Source organism: Aquarana catesbeiana, linkage group LG04, assembly GCF_042186555.1.
Source record: "Aquarana catesbeiana isolate 2022-GZ linkage group LG04, ASM4218655v1, whole genome shotgun sequence".
NCBI lineage: Eukaryota > Metazoa > Chordata > Amphibia > Anura > Ranidae > Aquarana > Aquarana catesbeiana.
In genome coordinates, this window is record NC_133327.1 from 437,967,410 (window position 1) to 437,992,009 (window position 24,600).

At 39.6% G+C, this 24,600-nt stretch overlaps 1 protein-coding gene across 6 annotated transcripts in view; it reads left to right on the plus strand.

The window, feature by feature from the left end:
• SASH1 (SAM and SH3 domain containing 1) overlaps positions 1-24,600 on the plus strand; it is a 1,387,091-nt gene that overhangs the window by 1,117,140 nt on the left and 245,351 nt on the right. For all 6 annotated transcript variants that reach the window (XM_073627430.1, XM_073627429.1, XM_073627435.1 and 3 more), the window contains exon 2: positions 18,670-18,798. In XM_073627430.1, the coding sequence (XP_073483531.1) occupies positions 18,670-18,798 (129 nt within the window). The remainder of the gene's footprint in view (positions 1-18,669; positions 18,799-24,600) is intronic.

The window sequence follows — 24,600 nt, forward strand, 5'->3', positions numbered from 1 at the left end:
TGTAAACCATACACAATGTACATATTTATTATTATTATTATACATATTATAGAGTCTTATTAAATAAGATAAAAATACATGTTTTATGTTTACAAGTAACTGCTGTTTTTCAATAAATATTAAAGATGATCTTGAAATAGATTGAAATAAGTATGTGTGAATGTTTGTACCTGCTAAGGGATTTTGTATTTATGCTCATCTGCTATTAATTGTATGCATTCCTGCCAAACAACACAGCGTGCTTCATGACCTGACTGTTTTTTTTGCTGCCTTTATACAATGCAACTAGGTCATCAACGTGTCCCCAGTCTGTAAATGGACAGTGAAGGAGAAGCAACAGAGTGATGAGTTCATCCATCTCATTCCATGTCAGCTCAAATTAAGCTTATGTTAGTTCTAACTAAAATTAATATAATGGTATTTTTTATGAATACATAACTACATTAAAATATGTAAGAACTGCGCTAAAATCTTTTCTCCCTTTCAAAAAAGAAACTAAATTAGCAGCAATAAATTTGTGCAACACAATCACAAAGTTAAAAATAAACAAAAGTAAAAATTGCGCTAAAAATGTAAGTCCATATATGAAACAAATTAATAATTCATAAATATATATAAAGAGTCCACATTTAATGTAATAAAGTGACTGTTTCCATGACAATATCCATCACCAAGAAATCCCAGTGAATCCACCACCAGCTGTAGAAACTGCTTACCAGCTCCAATAGACCCCCTATCACGGGGATTCAATGAACGCCTGTGGCTTAAAACTCAGCCAGGGCCTTTCTCCACATCCCAGGACCTCTCAGCACTCCAGATGGCAATCAATATATATGGGTAGGAGTTGGACACTGAAAAGAAACCAAAGGCTCTACATAGTATAAAATCCTTAGGTTTATTGGATTGGTAAAAAAAGTCCTGCAAGCAGCATCTTTGCAGCGCTGTAGGAGCGGTGTACACACCACTCCTAAAGCGCCCCTGCCCATTGAAATCAATGGGGCAGCGTCGCCAAAGCGCTGCTGCAGTGGCTGCTGTTTTTGGCTGCTAGTGGGGGTTAAAAGCGCCCCTCTAGCGGCCAAATAGAGCCACTAAAATGATGGTCAAGTGCCGCTAAAAATAGCGGCGCTTTATCACCGACTTCCCCAATGCCCCAGTGTGAAAGTAGCCTCATTCTTGTGCATTTGTAAAGGCTCCTCCCTGTACTAAAATTGCTTTCACTGTATGCTGTGGCAGTTAGTCAGAGCCCACCCAATTTCCTGGCTGGAGGGCCTCCAGCATCATACTGTATGCTTCTTAACTTCTTAGCCTTACCTTCCCTTGCCCACCCCTTTCGTTTATTGGATTTCACTTATTTCAATCATGAAGACTCAACATCACATGAATGTGTTGCCTTTGTTGGTCTGCATGCAAATAAAGCCTCCCCCTTGGAATGCCCACCCCTCCAGACTGACCCATTTAGCAGTTTTCATTATTTGCATAACTCATCGAAAGAGCCAGCCCACTGCTTGCAGTAGAGCTGAAAGATCTTGAAAATAGTACTGACACAGAGTTACATGATGATGATTATTATTATTATACAGGATTTATATAGCGCCAACAGTTTATGTAGCGCTTTACAACTTGAGGGTAGACAGTACAAATACAATACACTTTACTGCAGTAGGAATCAGAGGGCCCTGCTCCTTAGTGCTTTCCATGGAACTAAGTCCAGGACCCTGCTGGCACCTCAGACCAGTCATGATCTACCAGCATTGCATAGAGAAGCACAGCCTAGAGTCTAGACTTTTAGCTTTAAAGGTAACCAATAATGGCAGAAAAGTTTAGGCTGCCATTGCTGATATCTTTTTCAGGGAATGCTAATCGACTAAAAGAAAACAAGGACAGAGGGCGCACCAGCCTTGCACATTTCCTTTGCAACACTGAAATGTATTAAAAGTGAAATAGTATACTCACAAACGAGTGATGAAGTCCAAAGGACGCGTTTCTCTCTCGGCGGAAGAGGGCCACCCTCGAAACGCGCCAGCCTACTTTGGACTTTTTCATCCCACCCAAGTCTACTGGCCAGCAGATCTTGCTGGATGAGGCAAATGTTGTAATACCTGTCTGATTTTATCACTCGTTTGTGAGTATACTATTTCACTTTTAATACATTTTCAGTTTTGCAAAGGTAATGCGTAAGGCTGGTGCGCCCTCTGTCCTTGTTTTCTTTTAGAGTTCCCCCTGACTTGTTGAGAGTGACAGCACAGCCAATGCAGCAGCGTGATTTGTGAAGATTTCCCTCTTCTTCAATTTTCCCTACAGCAATCTTACGAGCGCAGGAGCATTTATTTCTTTTTGCAATGCTAATTGTCTGGCTGCCTGTGTTCATGCTTTCTAAGTTTCTGTTTTATTATTTGTATAATTAGGCTCCATGCACACTGGCATAAAAAATGTTGCTTTTACAGGAGTTTTGTGTTCTGCCTGTAGAAGCAGCTCAATGTTATCCTATGTGTCCATGCACATTAGGACGTTTACAGGCATATTTTTAAATCAACGTTTAGAAGCTGGAAAAAGAAAACCCTTCTCATTTGCGTTTCTGATTGGAGCTCACTGGCAAAAAAAACGTAAAACTCTCCTAAACTCATCTAAACTTTGTACAAAAAATGCTCTATATGAGTGTTTTTTACTCCAAAGAGAACAGAACCAGTGTGCATGGAGCATTATTGGTTGAATACTTATCCCTTTACAGAAACAACATATTCTGCAATGCTTTACATAGTTCATAGCACTGTTCACGTTGCCCCCTTCTCCTACTTTTAATATAAATACAACTGTTGTGTAGCAGCGCCATTACCTTTGCTGCGCCCTGATGCCCCGGCCTCTCACTGGAGCCTTCCCAAAATTCCTGTACAAATTCTACATTTATAATGTTGGTATGTGCGTAGAATTGGGAATCCCCTCATACATACAGTGTGTTGTTTTTTTTTAATGAATTTATAGATCTGTATTAAAGAGTGTTGTTATTTTTGCCTTAAAGTGCTATTAAACCCCAAAACAAACATTTAATCTATTTCAGTTTACCAATTCGTAGATGTGATGGCTGCATTCGTTTTCTTTTGTCCACTTCCTTTTATTTTCACCTGGTGATCCCGCCAGTAAGTCTGTTTTTAAACTGCACAAGCTGTTCTGTAGATGTAGCAGGTAGAGGGCTGAGACAATCTATTTACCACTGAGAGGGGTTCTTACAATTATCAGCTTTTATTTATTTATGCAAAACGTTTATCCCAAATGGGAAAAAAAAGTTTTACTGTAAATACTTATAAAGTGTTAGCTGGAGTATGGCTTCAATTTGTTAGTGTATCTTAATTTGCTAGTATATCCAACACTCCTTTCCCACATTATTGGCAATGCTGCTATCCAAAGGTGCCTCCTGTGCTCCTTCATCCAGAGTGGGGGCACGTTAATACATGAGGTGTGTTACTGGCTAGATTCCCTGGTGAAAATAGAGGGGGGAAAAAGCCTAAAAAAAAGAAACAAATTCAGTCACCACATCTAATAATTGGTAAGCTGTGATATATTTTTAGTTTTGTCTTTGAATTCTTTCTTAAACAATGCATTGGCATTCACACAGCTGTTCTGCTCTGAGGTTCAAGCATATGTTTCCTGCTTCATCTTTACTGACGGTGAACAAAGCACCTCTTGCTGACCTAGAATGCTGTACATTATATGATGGAAACCTTAGTAACCATAGAAATCGCCATAGGAAATGATTCGTATTTCCCGGAATTACCATAGGAAAATATTGAAGTGTCACTGAAGGCAAAACATTTGTTTGAGTTGAGATGAATTAGAACCCCTGTCAGTTTTTATTGCTGTCTGTGCCCCTGTTAGGAAGATCCCCCCTCTATATTTGTCCTGTTTACTATTATCATTGAAAGTGAATGTAAAAGAAAATCCCAAATTTTGGGTTGTCCCCAGAAAAGTAATGGAGGGGAAATCTTTCAATGGGGGACACTAGTTGACATCCTGGGATTCCCTATGGGATAGGGAGTGAGGGTAAATCTCCCCAATGGGACAAAGATGGCAAACAAAAAACAGACAGGGGTTATAACCCTCCCTTTTACTCCAAACATAAAAAAAAAAGTTTTGCCTTTAGGGACATTTTAACAGGCTATGACAAGCCAAAGTGTTAGGGTGAGGAATCTTCTCCTCTTCTGTGGCCTTAAAAGGAGGAGATCCTAGAGCACAGACTATTTGGAGAGGAGTTGCTGACAGAGTCCTTAGTGAGCTGGTAAGTGGGTAATATTCCCAGTTCACTTGAATGTCTCTTGTTCACCAGTAAAGTGAATTGCTGAACCCTGGCTAAGGCCCCTTTCACACCAGACGACCAATCAGGTCCGCCTGTCCGTTTTTCGGACAGACCCGATCGGACCACCTATTGTTCTCTATGGAGTGGCGGTTGTCAGCGGACGTGTGTCCTCTAACACCCGCCAGCACTTGATCCTGTCCGGATTGGATGACAGTCAGGTGGAAACTGACAGTCTATTTCCATTCGAACACCCAAAGAGAACAACAGGCTGTGTCCGCTCTGCATAGCGGACACGGACCTGTCATCTGCCCGATCAGCGGAGAGATCCCCTGCTGAGCAGTTAGATTTGCTTGGATTCCGCTCTGTATGAAAAGTGCCCCGAGTTCTGATTCATGCTCATACTTTTAGGACAGACAAGTACTATGGTTAAATGATTAATATCTCTATCTGGAGTCATTTGTGATAGAACTGCAGCTAGAAAAGCTGACCTCAGATATGTGAACTAGTCTGTAATCCTTTTTGTTTTCATATAACTGTGGTCTGGTGTAACTTATTCTCTTGCCTTGTTTTTTATTATGGGATGGCTGATGGCGCTTGAACTTGCCATGCACAAGGCTCTTTGTTCACTTCAAGGCTATTCTACATAATACAGTTGAATGTTAGACAACGGTTCTTATTTGAGAGGTGAGTGAAAAGGGTTACACAGAACAGTACACGCCATTGTCATTGAAATCAGACACAGAAAACCCTTGCCATTTTTACTTTGCAATCTGCTATGAATAGATTTCTTGTGGTTAGCATCAAGAGAGGTTTATAATCTATATTTTACTCCGTTATATAAAACACACATATTATGCAGCAGTTTGCTAAGAACATACAATTCAAAACAGTCTATATACTCTTCACACAGACATCGCATGTGATGTGCACCACAATGCGGTGCGAATCACATGCAATGTCTGGGATTGCATAAGTGTGAACCCAGCCTCCAGGGCCTTGCAGGCTGATATCCCTACCACCTTCATACATACACACATTGGAACACCTTGTGAAACATTACAGAAGTAGGATGAGGTTGCTACTCCAACATTTCTACCTTTTCCTAGCCATAACAAAGGAGCTTTATAGAGAAGACTGTAGATTTTTATAGTTCCTCTCACAATAAAATGTATTTTATTAGGAGTCCTCAAAGATGATCACGTAAACTTGGGAAGAACATTAAAAATGAATGCCAATTAGTGCTGCGATTATAAACCTGGACTCCCAACAGTTCCGGGACCTTTTGCTGATGGCGGAGATGTTATGCAAACCATTAGATATTGAGAACAATTTGTCAGTGGACATGACAAATTGCCACAAGCACACCTGTAAAGATGCACTTATATTTGGGTTATAGTGGTCTCAGGTTTTTATTTTTACTATGAATGTTTCACTAAGTCTGGACTGGGCTTATGACTGTGTTTCCCGATCCAGCAATGTAGATCTATGGGAAAAACTGAATTTCCTGAGGAAATCCTGAACTGGGTGCGTTGACTGTATGTACTGCTTTTATTACGCACACTTTTTACTGGAGGAATGGCAGGAAGCTTTTTCTTTTTTCCTTACACCAAGCCTATGTGGTGCAAAAAGGTTTTAGACCGCAGTAATTTTAGTAATTTCCTGCCCTATTTAAGGGTTAGACTAGAGGAAGCAGTAGGAGCAGAGGAAGGGCTGGTCACATTTGAAAGGCATAACAAGCAACATTTTATATATATATATATATATATATATATATATATATATATATATATATATATATATATATATATATATATATATATATATATATATTATATATTTTGTTTATTTTTAACCCCACCCCTGATTAAAGCACAGGGAAAAGAAATATAGCTTCAAAATCTAGGCGTAATGATTAAGCTATTACATTTATAATTTTATGGCAATAAACTAACTGTAAATGAAACATTTCTACAGCTGTTAAGACATCATTGCAGGTGACAAACTTGTTTTTAAGAATTCTCTTGTGTACTAAAATGTATGTTAAACTGCTTAATCTTGCAAGCTCTGATTTACTGATGTTTAGCTCTGGATCCATATGCATGGTTCAATGTAAAACAATCCTCTCTTTCATTGGGCTGTTTCAGCCTTATATCCTTCAATTACATTCATGTCCCACTATTGGGTATGACAACTGCTACAAATAATGTGTTACATTATGAACCTAGGATCTGTTAATAAAGATGGATGTCTTCCCCAGTAGTCTTGTGCCCTCTGGCTCTCTATTAACGAAAGCTGCATGTCCATTGACCCTAGACTTCCTAGTTAATTAAATACAAGAGCTAGTAGGGCTACATTATGTATTGTATTAGCCATAGAACTTCACATATAAATGAAAGTACAGTATTAAAGCCATCTGGAATGCTTTAATGAAGTAATCATGAAATTGGATAATTTCATATTAACAGAGATGGCACTTAGCTTGTCCAGGTCAAAGTTATCACTGTAAGCACTTGCATTCATTGTGCTCAACATTTGACACATATTGGAGAATTAAATGCACTTTCTCTTAGAAACAGAACAAAAGAAAGTTCACCACAAAAGTGGCGTGTCTTACAAAAGAAAACTTGAAAGCTGCTTGGTAACTTTGTGCAGAACCTTATTTTTTCCAGTTAAAGGCCCCTTCCACACAGTGCGGACTCTGGTTAGATCAGCAGGGAATCTGTCTGCTGATCCCCTGCTCATCTAAACAGAGCAGGCAGATGACAGATTTGTGTCCGCTCAGTTTATGCAGAGCGGACATGGACCGAGCCTGCTCTGCTGTAAGGACAGGTGGATGTAAACGGACTTGGCTGTCTGTTTACACCCGACTGCCCACTGATCCACCTAGATGGAGGGGGAAGGGTACCCTTCTGTTTTCTTTTTTCATGTTTAGTGGACTGGATTGGATTGAAGGTAGGCGGGTGTAAATGTACACAAGTCTGTTTACACCCGCCGGTCCATTGGGGTGAATGGAGGGTCTGATCGGGTCTGCCAGAAAAACTGACAGGTGAACCTGATCAGACCCTTTGTGTGCAAGGGGTCCTGAAGATAAGCCCTCACAGACATGGGCAACGCCATGGTTTGCACTCCTGCCTTGCAGCACTAGTGACCCTCGGTTCGGAAGTGTCCTAGTCAGAACACTTATACATTCCAAAGACATGTTGGCCAAAAGACCCTAGCATGTGTATGTATGTATGTATGTGATCTAGGAACTTTAGGCTCTGGGCTGTGTTGCAGTGCAAACGGGACACATAGAAAACAATCGTTTTCTGTGTGTCTTAGTAGTGACTGGTATTCTTCCACTGCCGAAAAACACCAGTCACTGCTCTATGTGTGAATTTGCACTTTGTTTAATCAGTGTTGTTAATCTTCTGCATGCTCTTTGCAGCCAGTTCCTGTGTATGGCATTTCTTATTTCTCTTTTCTGATGGTGACAACAGTAGACCATGCCTGCCTAATCTGTGCTGAACAAGCCACTTTTAGTCTCCATTGGAAGGCCTTGTTGTGACAGGGAGATGATGAAGTACAATGGAGAGACAGGGACCGAGCATGGTCACTATAGAAGAGCAGGTGCCCGATCAAGGAAATTAATGGCAGGATAAGCAGATATTACTTTAATGAAAGTTGCGGATGTAAAAATATGACTTTTAAAATTGCAATACCATGACGCTTTTTATGAGAGTTTAGTGATTGGATTTATATTTACTTTAGTCTTTTATAAACTCCAACCCAGACTGACACAGAAGTTACACAGGGATTTGAGTCAGCAGGTGAACAAGGGTGGCAAGGAACACAGAAAAGTATTGGTGGGTGAGGAGGTGATTCATCAAGAGAAACTGTCCTGAGTTGGAAAAGTAAAATATATTAAAGGAGAAGTTCAGCCAAAGCTCGTTTGGCTGGACTTCTCCTTTGGATACCAGGAGTGCAATTAATTTTGCACTCCTGTGACCCATTTTCAGCAAAGAGCAGTCTGAAGTCCGCTCTCTGCTGACGTCACAGAAATCAGTCCAGGCGCCGCGCCATCCCGACAATGGAAGACGGAATCTGCCAGGTGCCTGGACTGACACCCGTCTTAGCCTCTCAGCGAGTCGCTGAGAGCCTGGGATGGCCGCTCCGCCCCCTCCACAGCCCAGTGCTCCAGTGAGCGAGGAAGGAGAAGAACAGAGAGCTGTGACTGACAGTCTACAGCTCTCTGCTCACGGAGCTCTGAAAACCGAGTGATCAGCAATGTTCGATCGCTCGGTTCTCAGTGTGGAGGCACCGGGGGACAGACGCATCATCCTTTACTTCTTCTCTTTTAAATACAGTGAATCTAGCTAGCCAAAACGTCTTTTTTATTTTTTTGGGGGGGAGATTTTTGTTTACGCCTTGTCCTGGAGACCCAACAGTGAGGAGAAACTCTCTCTTGGTCACCAGAATGTCTCCGTTGGAAGATTTCCCCTCACTTCCTGTTCCGGTGAGAACAATAAAGTTTTAAATTCCTGGTGTTATTTTGGTGTCAGTGTTCACCGGGGAAGACAGAGAGGGCAACTTTCCCCAGCAAAGACAGACAATAAAAATTGGGTGGACAATTAACCCACCAGTTTGAATTTAAATTGTGTATCATTCAGTGCCCTCATAGACCTTTATCACCAAAACAGGTGTCCACATTGGAAGCTTCCCATCACCTATTGCTTTGGTGGAAACCATAACGTTTTGAATTTCTCATCATTTTCCATTTTTTGTGACAATAGTCAATAGGAAGGATAGTGGGGATAACACTATTTGGGGGCCCCAGCAGAGAAAAACAGCAAAAACCTGACATAGGTTCCAACCAAACCTCCTCTGCTCTATCCAGAACTAAAAAAGTATGCAGTTTTGGATATAAATGCACTTTATTGCTGATGTGTCTGTTATTACGTTCCTTTGATGCATTCATTTAATTGACCTTTATTGACTATTAAGAACTTAGGGAAAACTTTGTATTGCTATATCCTGAAGTATAATTTGATACCCTTTTCTACGTGACCATAAAGCAAATATTTTCTTAAATTCCTCTAATCGCTGAGGAAGTGATTAACTCATAACAATGTGTTTGTTGACAAGGGTACCTGTTCAATGCTTAGCTATACAGTGTGAGATCAGAGAAAAATTCCACTATGGATAGACAGTAAAGTTGAAACATGCATGGATTGCTGGAATGTAGAAATTTTCATCCCAGTGTGAAGTCTCATGGGATCCGTGAACTTAGGAAATGAAAACAAACTTTTATGATAATTTGAAAAGCATGCGTGATGAATCTATATGGCACAGATCCTTTTCCGTAGTTGTCAGCACATCAAAATATAATTGGAATGCCTCATATTGTGCTACAGTGTTTCATGACTAAGCATGTGAGCTCTAATAAATACTGTGACTCCTGCCTTGGGTAATACTGAGGGAATTATGGATTATTGTCAGTTTAAGGACAACAGAAGTGTTTTATTGCATGCTACACATTCAGCGGCTATGAAAAGATATCAAAGAACTGAACTTCTCTTCCATTTTCATGTCGCTGACAGCTTGGCAGAATTCTCAAAGTAGGAAGGCCCATTGGTGAGTGAATCTATTGCAGATCCGGCAAATCAGCAAACTTGTAAATGACCCCAATCTGTGCATGCAGTTGTGTTCACTCTACAAGGAATCATATAATTCATAAGTCAAGATTGCCTTGTTTTCTGTATTATGTGATTCTCAGGAGATCAGACTGATTATATGCAGCCAAATGAAGAATTTGCAAATGAGCAATTATTTTGATTTTGATGATCACAAACGTAAAACAATATTTCATTCAGATGAGAAAACTGGAAGAAAATTTTAAACATGAAGACAAAATACTTGCATAATGCAAATAATTTTGTAAATTACTTGGTTTCATTCCAGACTGGGTAGCAAATTAAAGAGCAATCAAGGATCTGTGAACCACCTGCAATCTACAGACCCATTTTTTAGGGATCTATCTTTTACAATATTTTTTTAAATCCGTTTATTAAAGTTTTAATGTATAAAACATGTACGAATGGAACAACATGAAAACAATACATCAAATAAATTAGCGTTGCCCACGCAGGGGTCTTAGGTACAGGATGTATGGTACAAATGTCGATGGCGTGGTCAACACCAGGATGGCATTGGTGTGACTGTGTAACCTTCGCCACAAAGTGGAAATATAAAAATATGAAAATAAAGATGACCCAATTTTCTACACTTAACCCAAATCAAGCAAAAGTTCAAAATAGTAGTAAAGGTCAGGTCTTGCGAGCTACCAAATCAAAGATCCCCTATCTTATAATAGTATGATGACAGCTGCTAGCACTAATCACGTCCTATACTAACGTGTGAGAATCACAGATAAGTAAATAAATCATGTGCTGCGCTATCCCCTTAATTATCTGCTGAACCTGCAGCAAAAAACCTAAAAAAGTAAATTGTTAACTAAAGTGATGTGCCTATAAATTCCAAGAATAAAAATATATATATAAGCGACTGTTGTTGTCATACAGCTTACAACATCATATAACGTGAATATACATTTCATAAAATATAAATATTGATACAAAAGTGATCCATAAAGTGCTCAGGTGCATATAGGTCCGTGATACTCTGACCATCCAGGGTCAATTTTCAGCGTCCTTAATCTAAAGATAATAAACTTGATAGGTGACTGTAAATATAGCGATCTTCAGTGGTGACTACACTCAGGTGCTCCCCACCCCAAGGCAATGGCCGCCCACCTCAGAGCGTGTGACCTCGCAATTAAGTTTGGTCAGTACACGCTTTTGAATTAAAATGGATTCCAGGTCAGGTTGCAAGGTCCAAATACTGCTCAAAGATGTGGCATCCTCGTATATAAATAAATAAAGAGACTTCCATAGTGTGATAACCCTTTAAAAGATTTTATTTAATGCAAACAAAGCCCTATTATACGGTACTCACATGGGTCTGGTGCGTTAGTGCACTGCTCTATAGCATGCCTTGTATCTTCATCAGGGATCCCCCTGATGAAGATATATTTCCCTTGTATCGACACGCTTAGGGGAGGGGACTGGACGGTGCAGGAGGCAGCTGGTCTGTCATGGAGTAGGAGAACACTATCTCATCCGCGGCTTGGTACTATTATTATTCTTGAAATTTATAGGCACATCACTTTAGTTAACAATTTAGTTTTTTTAGTTTTTTTGCTACAGGTTCAGCAGATCATTAAGGGGATAGCGCAGCACATGATTTATTTATTTACAGGCAAAAGTCCAGCTAGACATCTTCAAGGCCTTACCTTATTTGGTATCTAGGAAGCCGTGGCGGGGTCTGCCAACCATTTGGCCCACACTTTTTTATATTTAGTAGGACATCCCCTGTTTGCGTAGCTATCTTTATATAATGGCAGATTACTGGTAATCAATCTTATACAATATTTAAAAAAGTATTTGGTAACCTGTTGACACTGTGGGGTATTCCTATCTATGAAAAAAAAAAAAACTGAAAACCTTGGTTGGTGTATAGTAAATACTCCTAAAGTATAACCCAAATATAACATATTTTATGATTTGTTTAATTTCTTCCTGTTCTCAGACCATATATCTTTGTTGCTTTTCTGCTGTTCAGATCTTCTATCAACACACATACAGACAGAATACATCCAACAGCCCTCCCCATATAATTTTAAGCAGTTATTTTGTACAATTTAGATAATCTTCTGCTGTTCCACAGCAGGAAGAACTGACAGTTCAATTTATAAAAAGGAGACATCTGTGCAATAAAGATTCCAAAATTCATTTGCAATTTTGTGCACTTTTTAATCAATTAAAATAGTTAATTTGGTTGCTCTGTTTCATATTTGCTATTGTTGCATGCCTTTGATAAAGTTAACATAATTAAATAATAAATGGGGAAGTAAGTGACTCTGTGGTTAAAAAGAAATCTATGCAAGTATGTATTCTTTGCGGAAATAAAGTACCTTCTATTGCTTCCTCCAAAACTATTATTACTTTTTTTTTTTTTTTTTTTGCATCTGTGATTCAGCTCCCTGTTAGAGGATGGCTACATTTTTTTCTCCATAGTCCACCCTCCCTTTTTGGCTCCCCAAGATGGGCTATGGGATGTGCAGTTTGCATAGAGCAGTGCACGTAACCATTGCTTGTTATAAACAAACAGAAGTGAGGAGAGGTTTGGTAGTTCATGGAGGTAGTAAGCAGCAATGTCATAAAAAACTGCACATGAGGTATGGATGTGTGTGGATTATTTTTGGAGTATAAAGATATCATTTAGCGTCCTCCTAAACTATAATTCTTTACCTTTCTGCATAATTCTTAATTTTGCAAAATGTTAAATACTCTAGTGCCCTGCCAGTATTGTAGTGGATATACCACTAGGAGAAAGCTTCATGGCATTGGTAAAGTGGATATCATTTAAAATGCCAGTCTGTATTTTTTTTTAGCTGGTGCCAATATCACCTTATGGGTACAGGATGGGAACATGCCATGAGAAGCCCAAAATATATGCCAAGTGGTATTGAAAAACAACCATAATTTAAAACGCCTTGGAAAAAAAAAATGTAATGATGCATTGTCCTAATTTACCACTGTTTCATCACAAAAGTTTTTTAGCCTCACATAGTATTTTATCTATACACCTAGGAACAGCCACATAGTTATTGCATTCACTCCCACTTAACTTATCTGCTAGAAACCCTGAAAGGTCTGCAAAGACATGGAGTGGACAAATGATTTAAGAGATAACATTGTTCATAGATTTCATGTTATAGGCAGTGTGCTAAACTACATGGTGACCTTTGAAACTATTTACAGCTTTCGTAGAGCATAACTTAGGTGATAAATGCTGCTTGGAGTAAAGATAAGTAATAATTGGAATGTGTGTCCAGAAAGTCAGTGAAAGCGGTGTACAACAGCATAATACATATCCATTTTTTACTAAAGCCTTGTACACATGTTCGGATTTTCCGCAGATGAAACAACGGCCAGGAACCTGTCTTGCATACAAGGAATTGTTGGCCAACAAACATGAACGTAGTGACGTACTACTTGGTTTTTCAGCTCTTTAATGCCACCCTTTGGGCTCCTTCTGCTAATTTCGTGTTAGTAGAAGTTTGGTGAGTGTTGATATGCGCTTTTCAGTTCGTTTCTGAATGGCCGTTCGTCAACCAGCCATGTTGCAGAATCGGAGGAGATAACGTGTTATTTATTATTGGCCTTGGAGTTATTGCTTTGACCCAAGCCCAGTTCAGGAACAGGAGGTGGAAGATTTTTTGGACCAAAAATTGGTTGCTTTATTAATCGTGACCAATTATGTCATATGCCTTTGCTGCGGGAGCTCCAGGAAAATAATCCAAAAGATTTTCGGAATTATCTCCGGATGACAGACTCTTCCCCCTATATTAAGAAGCAGGACACATGCATGAGGCTTTTATTTTATTTTTGGGTTGAATAATGATTTGATTTGGTATATTTTTGGATGCATAGAATGTACTTTTTGGTTAAGTTCTATTGGCAGATAGCATGTCTAATTTTATTTGTTTTCTTTTTTTTAATGCACAATAAAAAAAATAGTGGAGAATAATACTTTGCTATGTGTTTTACCTCAAATGACAGTTTGGGAGTAGGCAGTTACATTTAACAAAATACAATGTAAATTTAACAAGGGACACCAACATAGTTGTATCTTTGATCTTAAAAACTACGGGATAATGGTTTTGTGGTAACTTGCACCAAAAAAAAACCAAGCATAATAAATAATATACTTGAAAAAAAAGCCTTTGAAAATTTGTTTGCAATAACTTCATCAGTATTACCAGCAAAGCAGCTTCATTATTATCCCATTAAAGAAGAAGAGAATTGTGCGCTGCATTTCGAGATTTCATAATTTGCCACGTCACGAATGTTAATTCTGCATTACAAATGCTAGTTTACAAGACTGATCGCTTCTGCTTCCGAGCATGCGTGTTTGTACTTTGGACTTTTGTGCGACGGACTTGTGTACACACGGTTGGAAAATCTGACAACAGACATTTGTCTGTGGAAAATTGTAAAGCCTGCCATCCAACATTTGGCCGCGGAAAATCCGACAATTGTCCGATGAAGCGTACAAACTGTCGGAATTTCCACCAACAGCCTGTCATTATACAATTCCCATTACAAAATCCGATCATGTGTACGAGGCTTCAATTGATGGAGCACAGTATTGCTATAGCCTTCAACATCTTTCCATCTTCCAACATATGGGGAAAAAGCAATCGTGTGTAAAGTGGAAGTCCATGCTATAACTAAAATCCCTGCATCTATAGATACCAACAATCTAATAACCTATCCAGCCCTGTAAAGAAAAAATCCGTATACTTTTTCTGCAGACATTCCGACCCGATCCTACGTTGAGCTGTCAGCTGCGGCTTCGCTGTGGAGGCGGGTATGGAGGACACGTCCAAAAAAACGGAAGCTCCTCAGTAAGTCTAGGGGTGACATCACTCCCAATTTATTTCACAGCCGTTGTTAGGCATGTTCTCTGCAGAGCTTCTGCCGCTGGTGATCGCGTCAGATCGCCTGCAGAAAAGTACTGATTTTTTTTCTGTACAGGGCTAGATAGGTTAGTGTTAAAATGTTGGTGTCTATAGATGCAGCAATTTTAGTTTTAGCCTGGACTTTCACTTGAAGTGTAACAGTTATGAATATATTATTGAAAACAAATAAAAAAAGATTTGTCTCACATTAAAAAAAATGCATGCAATATCACAAAGACATAATGTTTTAGCTTTTAAAAGTTTGATGGCCTGTATCCTGTGTGTTAAAGTGTAACTTCAGTAAATTTTTTTTCATCTTTCCATCTATTAAATCCTCTGCCCTTGTTGTTTTAACTCTGGATAGTAAAACATCTTTTTTCTGCCAATAAATACCTTTTATACAGCCCACTTCCTGTTTCCTGTCTAGTCATTAGCCTAGGCTTATGATATCATACACAGCTCTTTCTCTAACACTCATGACAGTTTCCCAGGATGGGAGGGGAGATGAGTCATAAGAGGGCCAATGAGAGCTGCAGAGCTGGAGGTGTGCCTCTGTGTGTCTGTGTAAATCCAGGAAGTGAACAGGCAGCAGCTTCAGCTGCCCACAGTTAAAATGATTACAGCCAGACTTAGTGGGGGGAGATTTCTGGAGCATATTTGGCAAGTACAGAATCGCAGTATATATAAAATAATATGCAAAGTGGTTGGAGGGAAGCTTCAGAATGGCAAAGATGTTTTTATTACAAATTATGTGAGCAGACTGCAGTTCCTCTTTTAAGTTAAAAAAAAAAAAAAAATCAAAAATCAGAGGTGGTAATTATGAACATAAGTTCCATTGACCCACTGATGATTAAAAAAATGAACAAAATTTCTTAGAACCTTCTTTTCCTAAGAACATTCATTTGAAATTCTACCCATCTATGGCCAACTTGAAAATGAGGGAAAATTCAACATTTATAATTCTCAGGATGTCACCAGAAAAGTTAAAGAATAAACTATTTTTCAATGGGAACACTTGACACTGTGATAGCTGTCTAAAGCTGGCCATACGCTATGCAATCTAATTGTACAATCTCCTTGAAATCTGACATCAGCTATGTAGTGCAAGGGCATGCCTGATTTGACATTAATGGAATAGATTGTTTGGGGTAGACTGCAGATGACCACAGGAGATGATTGGAGAATGTGAACATTCTGTAAGACTGAAGATACATTACATGAGACTGCCAGAGATCACTGCTATTACAACACCTCTACATATCAATACTGTCCTCTGTACAGTCCATAAAAATGATTTGTGCCAGATTTCAATATTCTTTCACCGAGATCCTTTATAAAAGATGAGAGGGGAAAAAAACAAGAAAAGCAATAGCACAGGAAATAGTAAGATAGCATGAAGGAAATCAAACTTTAACTACAGTAAAACCTTGGATTGCGAGCATAATTCGTTCCGGAAACATGTAATCCAAAGCACTTGTATATCAAAGCGACTTTCCCCATAAGAAATAATAGAAACTCAGATGATTCGCTCCACAACCATTTATTCAGAAGTCCTTTAGTTTATAGTCCATATAAAAAGATTATAGCAATGTGATAGGTTGTGTAACCATAAAATGTCCATTTACAAATGGCAGCCTCCACAAGGGGATTAGAAGCAAAATCCAACAGGAGCTACAGAGTATAAAAGAGAAGAGAGGCGCCTCTAAGTGTAACAATATGGTTACATTTAATGACGGTACAAGATTTAGCAACTCACATGGTTGATGATTAAGAGGCACATCTAAGTATGCAGGCATCCCGGGGTAAAGCTGTCCACATAGACCATCCCCCGCACCACCGACTCTCACCGCTGTCAGTCTGCAATCGAGCATTTTGAAAGCAAGGCTTGAATTGCGCAGCGTGGAAGCGATGACGTCGATGGTGGTGCGGAGGACGGTCTATGTGCACAGCTTTACCCCAGATGCCTGCATACTTAGATGTGCCTGTTTTATTCATCAACCATGTGAGTTGCTAAATGTTGTGCCTTCATTAAATGTAACCATATTGCTACACTTAGAGGCACCTCTGTTCTGTTTTATACTCAGTTGTGACATGACGATAATTGTATATCAACACATCGCTTGTATATCAAGTCAGAATTTATTTAAAAATGTTGCTTGTCTTGCAAAACGCTCTCAAACCAAGTTACTCTCAAATCAAGGTTTTACTGTACTAGAACTCAGTCTAAACACTGTTTTAGTTCACTGGCCTAAGCTAGATAAAAAAGACTACTTTATGGAGGGACCCCGGGAGCCACACAATAGTTGGGTACCAGGAATTTAGTCAGCAATAATGTCTCTAATGTGGTACCTTTATTGCTAAGTGATAGTGTAAACTCTGCACTGTGCAAGTGGTGTACAACCTGATTGGCTCACATTGCTAATCTTCCCTCTAACAGCCTGCATCATGTAATGCCAGGATTGAAGGAATCTAATCTAAAAACTTACCCAGGTACTCTTTTTGGCTTCACAACACAAGTCTTTATCAATCCAAAACCACTGCTCAAATGCCTTGCTGATGCGTTTCAGCCCCTAAGGGTTTATTTGGAGAATGCTTATGATGGCTGTACCTCCGTATATTTAGTGATGTTGTTATTGAAACCATAACTAGAACTAATGGTGATCTTTTGTATCTGCCTGTAGTTTAGGTTACAGAAAACCTGTGCTTCCATTACTGGTCTCTATTTCTGAGAGTTCTATTTGTCTGGGTGCCATTCCTTTGGTCCAGTGGTTTCAATACTTTGAATCACAGGAAAGAGGGTTATAGTTCACTTCACTTGCTGTATATATCTGCTAGGTTAGTGACTTAGAAAATATGTCTTTTATTTCTTTACATTAAAACATATGTATAGCTTGTTGTCTTATATTGGATAGAGTAGTGAGGGGTTAGGACTCCCCTTAGGTGTTTATTGCTGTCTGTGTCTTTGCTAGGTATATTTACCTTCTCTATTTGTTCTGGTGACCCTTGTCATCAGGCAGAAAGGGATGGGGAAATTTTACAGTCGTCACCAGAACAGGATTTGAAAGTGGAGAAATCTTCTATTAAGGACACTTGTTTGGTGACAGCTGTCTAAGGCTGGGTTCACACTAATGCAAATTGGATGGGGGTTTCCCCCCCATCCAATTCACATAGCAGGAGATTGTGACCGGCTCTCTGAAACAAACTCGGGCTGAACTCGTGCTGAAATCGGACCTGAACCGGTGAATGGAGACGCACCAGACCCCTGTTGTGAACCACTCCGTGCTCTAGTGTGAACCCAGCCTAAAAGAGTATATGCCTTTCACTTTGGTGAGATTTCCTCTTGCATCCTGTTGCATCACCAGAACAGAAAGTGAGGAGAAGTCTCCCCAAGAGGACAAAGACAGCAAGAAAATTAAACTGACAAATGGGTATAATTATATAAGGTATAAGCTATAATATACATTTTGTATACATATTTTATATATATTGTTTTTCTTTACACCTTATCCAGTAGTAACAAGTATTTATGTATGCTTCATGCTTCTTAAATACAGCTAGAGACATTCAATCAATTATAATTTTTATTTGCATCAATTGCTTTCTCTTTAAGAGATTTAGAAACCTATTAAAGGGTTGTGTTTTTGGCTGGCTTTGTGCATATTAAAATGATTGAAAGAAGATTTTGTTTACAGCTGTGGATCTAGAAGCCTTTGTTGGGGGTTCTACTTATAATTTTCCTGGCAAACACATCTAATGTAATATTTGGGTTATGTGGCTTAAATGATACTCACGAATTCTGTCTTCTATTTGTTTGTAGGATGGTTCACTTGGAAATATTGACGACCTCGCTGAGCAGTACGCTGATTACTACAACACTTGTTTCACAGACGTGTGCGAGAGAATGGAGGAACTGCGCAGACGCCATGTTTCCCAAGATCTTGAAACGGTGAGCAAAAAAAGAAATACTCATGGTTTGCATTAGTTAAGGCAGGGATCTCCAAACTAGGGCCCTCCAGCTGTTGCGGAACTACACATCCCATGAGGCCTGTAAAACTCTGACATTCACAGACATGACTAGGCATTATGGGAATTGTAGTTCCTGAACAACTGGAGGGCCGTAGTTTGGAGACCCCTGAGTTAAGGTATTAAAGGATAGTTTCGGGAATTCTATCCAAAAAGTACAATAGGATGTAGGTGTATATTGTTAATCACATTTACCTCCATGCTGTCTTTTCCAAGATCCAGTGGTCCTAAAATTGGGACGGGTCCTCAGTGGCACCATTAGCTCAGTGCTTCAGGTTCATGTGGTCTCATGTCTGGTGCTTGCTATTTTCTGAATAGAATTAGTTGATCGCTGGTACCAAAGCACTCTGGGCACAGTTTTAGGAGAGCTGTATCTTAGACAGGACAGCGTGGAGGTAAGTGTAAATAAAGTATGTATACCAAAAAAATAAAAAATCTTTAAGTGGTAGCCTACTCTTCTGCATCTCCTGTAAGTTTCTTCTTTCACATTACAGGCTTGTTTTTTTTTTTTTTCAGTTTATATGTTGGGTTCCTGCCAGTGTTAAGTCTTCCACTTCTTGGGCGACAATGCTGTCTTTACTGTGTGTCTATTCAAGAGCAGCGTTGTGATCCTGGGATGTGCACACCCGCTGCAGCACACACTTATGTGCTGACATGCAGGGCTCCAGCACGTTGGCTTGATTGTTGTTATTGCGATCATCCTCTGCTGTGCAGCCACACAGAGCTGGACTGACCACAGTGTGTAAAGCGCTGGGTAAATTGTCAGCATTATAGCCAAGGCTTTTTTTCTCGGAGAATAGGTGCAGGAACTCCCCCGTCTTAGTCACCCCTTGTCTCTGCCCCCTACCCACCTCTGACCACCGTCCCCTTGAATCCACCCACTACCCACCTACCAGTACTGCCCCTTTTTAGAGAATACAGAACCAAGTATCATTTTGTGGTGCTAAATCATTTGTATGGAACATGTTAATGATAAAAAGAAAAGCAGTAAAATAGATCCCCTGCAGCCAGCAACAATAGAATCCCAGCAATAAATCCCCACACAACAATAGACTCCCCCAGCAACAATGGACTCTACCCCAACAACAATAGATTCCCTACAGCAACAGTGAACCACCCACAACAAAATATCACACCCAGTAACAAAATATCCACCCAAGCATCATAAGACCCCCCCAGCAGCCACAGATCTCCCAGCAGTCAGCATCAATAGATCCTCCAGCAGCCAGTAAAAATAGACCTCTCCCTCAACAGTAGTTCCCTTCCAGCAACATAAGACCCCCAGCAACAATAGATTCCCCATCAGCAACAATAGACCCTCACACAAAATCAGATCCTCTCCAGTGACAATAGATCCCCCAGCAGCCAACATCAATGGACCCTCCAGCACATCCCACACCCCATGCTATTACATACATTCAGTGCTGGGGGTGCCGGAACTGTGTTCCTCTACATTCCTGTTGAAAAAAAGCCCTGGTTATAGCAATACCTATACATATGTAATAAGTAAAAAAGATATCCTGCACAATGCAAAAGACTCTTCTATTTCATTAACATGTTTTAATTTAGTTACGCTTTAACACTATACAATTATTCCTGCTGTCCGTTTCAAAATTTAATTGTTGAAACTGTCCTGAGTTACAAAAATCTAATTATTTACATTTCCAAACACTTTACATTTGCTTATATTTCCTATGCTGCTTAAAAATTTTCACAATTTTTTAAGGCTAATTTTTAAATTCTCATTTGTTTCAAAATTAATTTTATTGTCATTCACTGCTAGTTATATTGCAATTTAAAGGAATACTAAGAGTGTGCTGACAATTATTTTTTCTTTTGTTGTTTTTAATCAACTCCAGAAAAGTTCCATTAGGTTCAGCCAATTTCAGCTTTCTAAAAATGTCTGTCCCTAGTTGCCAATGGAAACAAAAAATCTGGGCCAGGCTACAATATGTTTGATAAAACTAGAAATTAAAATATCTTGTTTTCTGAAATTTGGTGACCAGTCACGGGACGCCTTGCTGAAACCCTTGATTTTCTTTGGCAGCCAGTGATTGTGAAAACTATTTCCGCTGCACAGTGCGGCTGTCTAGACATAAATACTTTAAAGGGGTTCCCACAAACAAACAAAAATGCAATGCAGTGATACTGACCTTTTTCTTTTGTCTACTATAATCACCTTTTGAATTCACTTTGGAACATCGTACAGCTGTTTATATTGATTTGGGAGACTGTTGGGTAGGTTTCCACTTTTTGTTGGGGAAAAAAATTAGCAAAAAATAGAAATGAATAATATAGCAAATAGCCTTTTTCAATCAGGGTGCCCTGGCTGAGAAACAGACAGTAGGTACAAATGCCATATTGTAATTCAATGTTCTTAAAATTACCTTTCCCTTTCAATCTGCAGCACTGTCATTTTCTGTAAAATTCAATGAAATAATGCAACCTGGAGGCCTTCTGTACACAGTTGGTGTATGGAATACTCCCAGAAACGTCATTTCCTGCTTGCATGATTGACTTATTGATTTTCCCAGAACCCTGCACTAAGATACAAGTCAGATTCGGGCATCCTCTTCAACAAGAATGTCAGTTTTGGTGATAGCCTCCCAAAGGATGAAATACTTCTAAAGGAATGCAGAACCTGCAACTTTCCTCATTAGAGTACTGTATGTGCATCAACTGATTAATAATGAAAAAGTCACTCCCCATTCAGATTCACTCTGCAGACAACAAACCGCTATTTCTTCAGGAGGGAATTTTTTTTTTTTTTTTCCCTCAACAAAATGGAAGTTACTTTTTAGGGGAGCAGAAAAAACTGTACTTATGCACAAAGTTCGGTAGCCAATAGCAATCAGTTTATTGTAGTCAGATCAGATAAATTGCAGATTCTGGTTTGCTAGTATGAGTTACTACACTTTGCGCATTAGCATTGCTCTTTGCACTATCCTAATTCTAGATAATGCTAGAGAGAATTGGCATGTAAATGCAACAATATTTATTTTCAAATACCCGCTAGTGTTCCATAGAATTGTTACACTGTATCCCTGGTTACAATATTCATTTTTATTTTTTTTCCATAAATCGACCGCTAAGTGTCCCAAAATGGTTTACAGGGGAGATTTAGTGAGTTTAAAGTGATTGTAAAGGTTGTTTTTTTTAAAATAACAATGTTATACTTACCTGCTCTGTGCAAGTGTTTTGCACAGAGCGGCCCCTATCCTCCTTTTCTGGGGTCCCTCAGCGGCGCACCTGGCTCCTCCTCCACATTGAGTGCCCCCACAGAGAGCCGCTTTCCATGGGGGCACTTGTGCGGGCGCGCTTCCGAGTCCTGCTGCTGCGTCCATTGACACACACAGCAGGACTCGGACTTGGCCCCCCCCCCCGGCACCCGTGTCACTGGATTTGATTCTCCTGCTACTATTAATCTATCCAATGAGGACCTGTGACAACAGCTGGAGCTGCTGGGCTTGTTCTCATTGCTGGAATGATCGAGTTCAGGTAAGTAAAAGGGAGGCTCTGGGGGACAGCTGCGCCACAAAAGGTTTTTCACCTTAATGCATAGAATGCATTAAGGTGAAAAACCTCGAGACTTTACAACTCCTTTAAGGTATGATGTTGGATTAAGGATTTGTACCTGTACATGCCATTTTTTTAATATTTATAGTAAGTGGAGAAGAGGATTGGTTGTCGGAAGAACACTTCAGTATTGCTACACAAAGTTTAGTTAAAGTGGTTTTTTACTTTAATGCATTCTGTGCATTAAGGTGAAAAACCTTCTGTGCTGCAGCTCCCCCCCCCCAGAACCCCCCTTTTTCTTACCTGAGCTTGATTCAGCGATGCGCGCAAGCACATTGGCTCCAGCCATTGTCGCTCTCCTAATTGGACAGATTAATAGCAGCAGGAGCCATTGGCTCGCACTGCTGTCAATAAAAAGCTGTGATAGGGGAGTGGGGGGCAGGGCTGAGTCCCGCTGTCTATGTCAATGAACACAGCAGCAGGATCGGGAGCAAGCCTGCATGGGTGCCCCCCCCCCATAAAAGCGACTTTCCGTGGGGCACCCGATAAAGAGGAGGTACCAGGAGCGCTGGCAGGGGACCCCAGAAGAGGAGGATCGGGGCTGCTCTGTGCAAAACCATTGCACAGAGCAGGTAAGTATAGACATGTTTGTTATTTTTACTTTTAAAAAAATTGTAGTTTTACGATCACTTTTAAGTGACATTTTAAAGAGTGAATTGTCTTACTGTAGTTGATTTGGCTTACTTCTACTTTCTATATAAAATGCACCAAAACATGCAATAAAGTGTGCTGCAGCAACCAAAAGATATGCTTAAAAGTGTTTCTAAAACCCAAGGGTTATCAAAAGGCAAAATGTTTAAGAGCCTTTGATAATTTCTACTTTTGCACTGCTGAGATCGGATTTTGATATATCTCTCATCATTCTGAAGGGACATAGTACCCGCTATCACAAATTGAAAACGGTGCAGTGGTTTAGGGCTCCACTCGCACGGCCAAGTCGTTCATTCATTCATAGTTTCCATTGAATTAATGCCTACAAGTACTGGCTGACGGCTTGTAGTTCTCAATGAGCCGTGAGGGTTCTTGTGAGAGACCACCAATCTTCCTGCTCTCAGGTAACTCTCTGCCTGTACAAGGTACCAACAGACTGCTGAGAGTCTGCAGGAGTTGGACATTGCACCCGCTATCTGCAGATCGCAGGTGCAATGCTCTGCAGGCTACTTAGAAAAAAAATAATGCATGGGTGAACTTATACTTTAAAAGTGTTACAGTTACAACTTGATAAATTATTTTTTATACAGATTTTTCTTTTATTAGCAGAAATGGCTGGATTTAATAGAAAGCCCAGCACTGTCTACACACTAGTTTGGCAGTATGTGTGCCGACGTGTGTGTAATTCAAGCTCCTGTTAGACAGCCTTCAGAAAAGTGCTAATTGAAGCCTCCACTTGTCACTTTCTGGTTGTAAGTAGTAAATAGGTACTAATCATAAGTAATAGTTTATATTTTAACCAGACTAAAACTTGATCAGCCCTCAGCATAATGCACAAAGAAAATATAAATAAAACACTTCACATTCCCCTAAATTTTAAATGCTGTTTCCCAGGAGGCCTATGAGTTATGTTTATTTGGATTGTAAATCTCATTTTATTGTAAGGCTGAGGATGGTTTATTTATATCGTTATCTCCTCAGTACTGTTCCATATCACTGGGGACGGGAGAATAGAAAGCTAAATAAGTTTGAAAACAAATGAAGATTTCAGTCTTCAGACAGGAAAACCATTTGTGTAAATCGCTGATGTTTAAATGTTCAAATACTAGAATTGTAATTAAGCTCTTGGTCGTCTTGGGAATGATTTGTTCTTACAACCTGTTCTGTTGAATTCACATTTCCAGGCTGGAGATGGTGCCTCTGGCTGGTCGCTCTTCAGAACATAGAAACCTAGTTAGAGATAAGTGAAATGAAAGAACTCTATAAATCATGCTGACCAAGGCCTGATTTATAGAGAACTTAATGGAAGATAGCAACTGTTTTAGTTTTGTAGTTTTCTACGAAGCTCCTGTGGGTGATACATTGGTCTCAGTCTGAAAAGAAGGCTGGGTGTAGCTTTTTGTAGGGGAAAACAATACACCATTATCTCACATAGGATCTGTTCTGTGCTTATTGCTATAAAGTTGTTACAAAGTATTGGTAGATTTTCCTGTGTTCA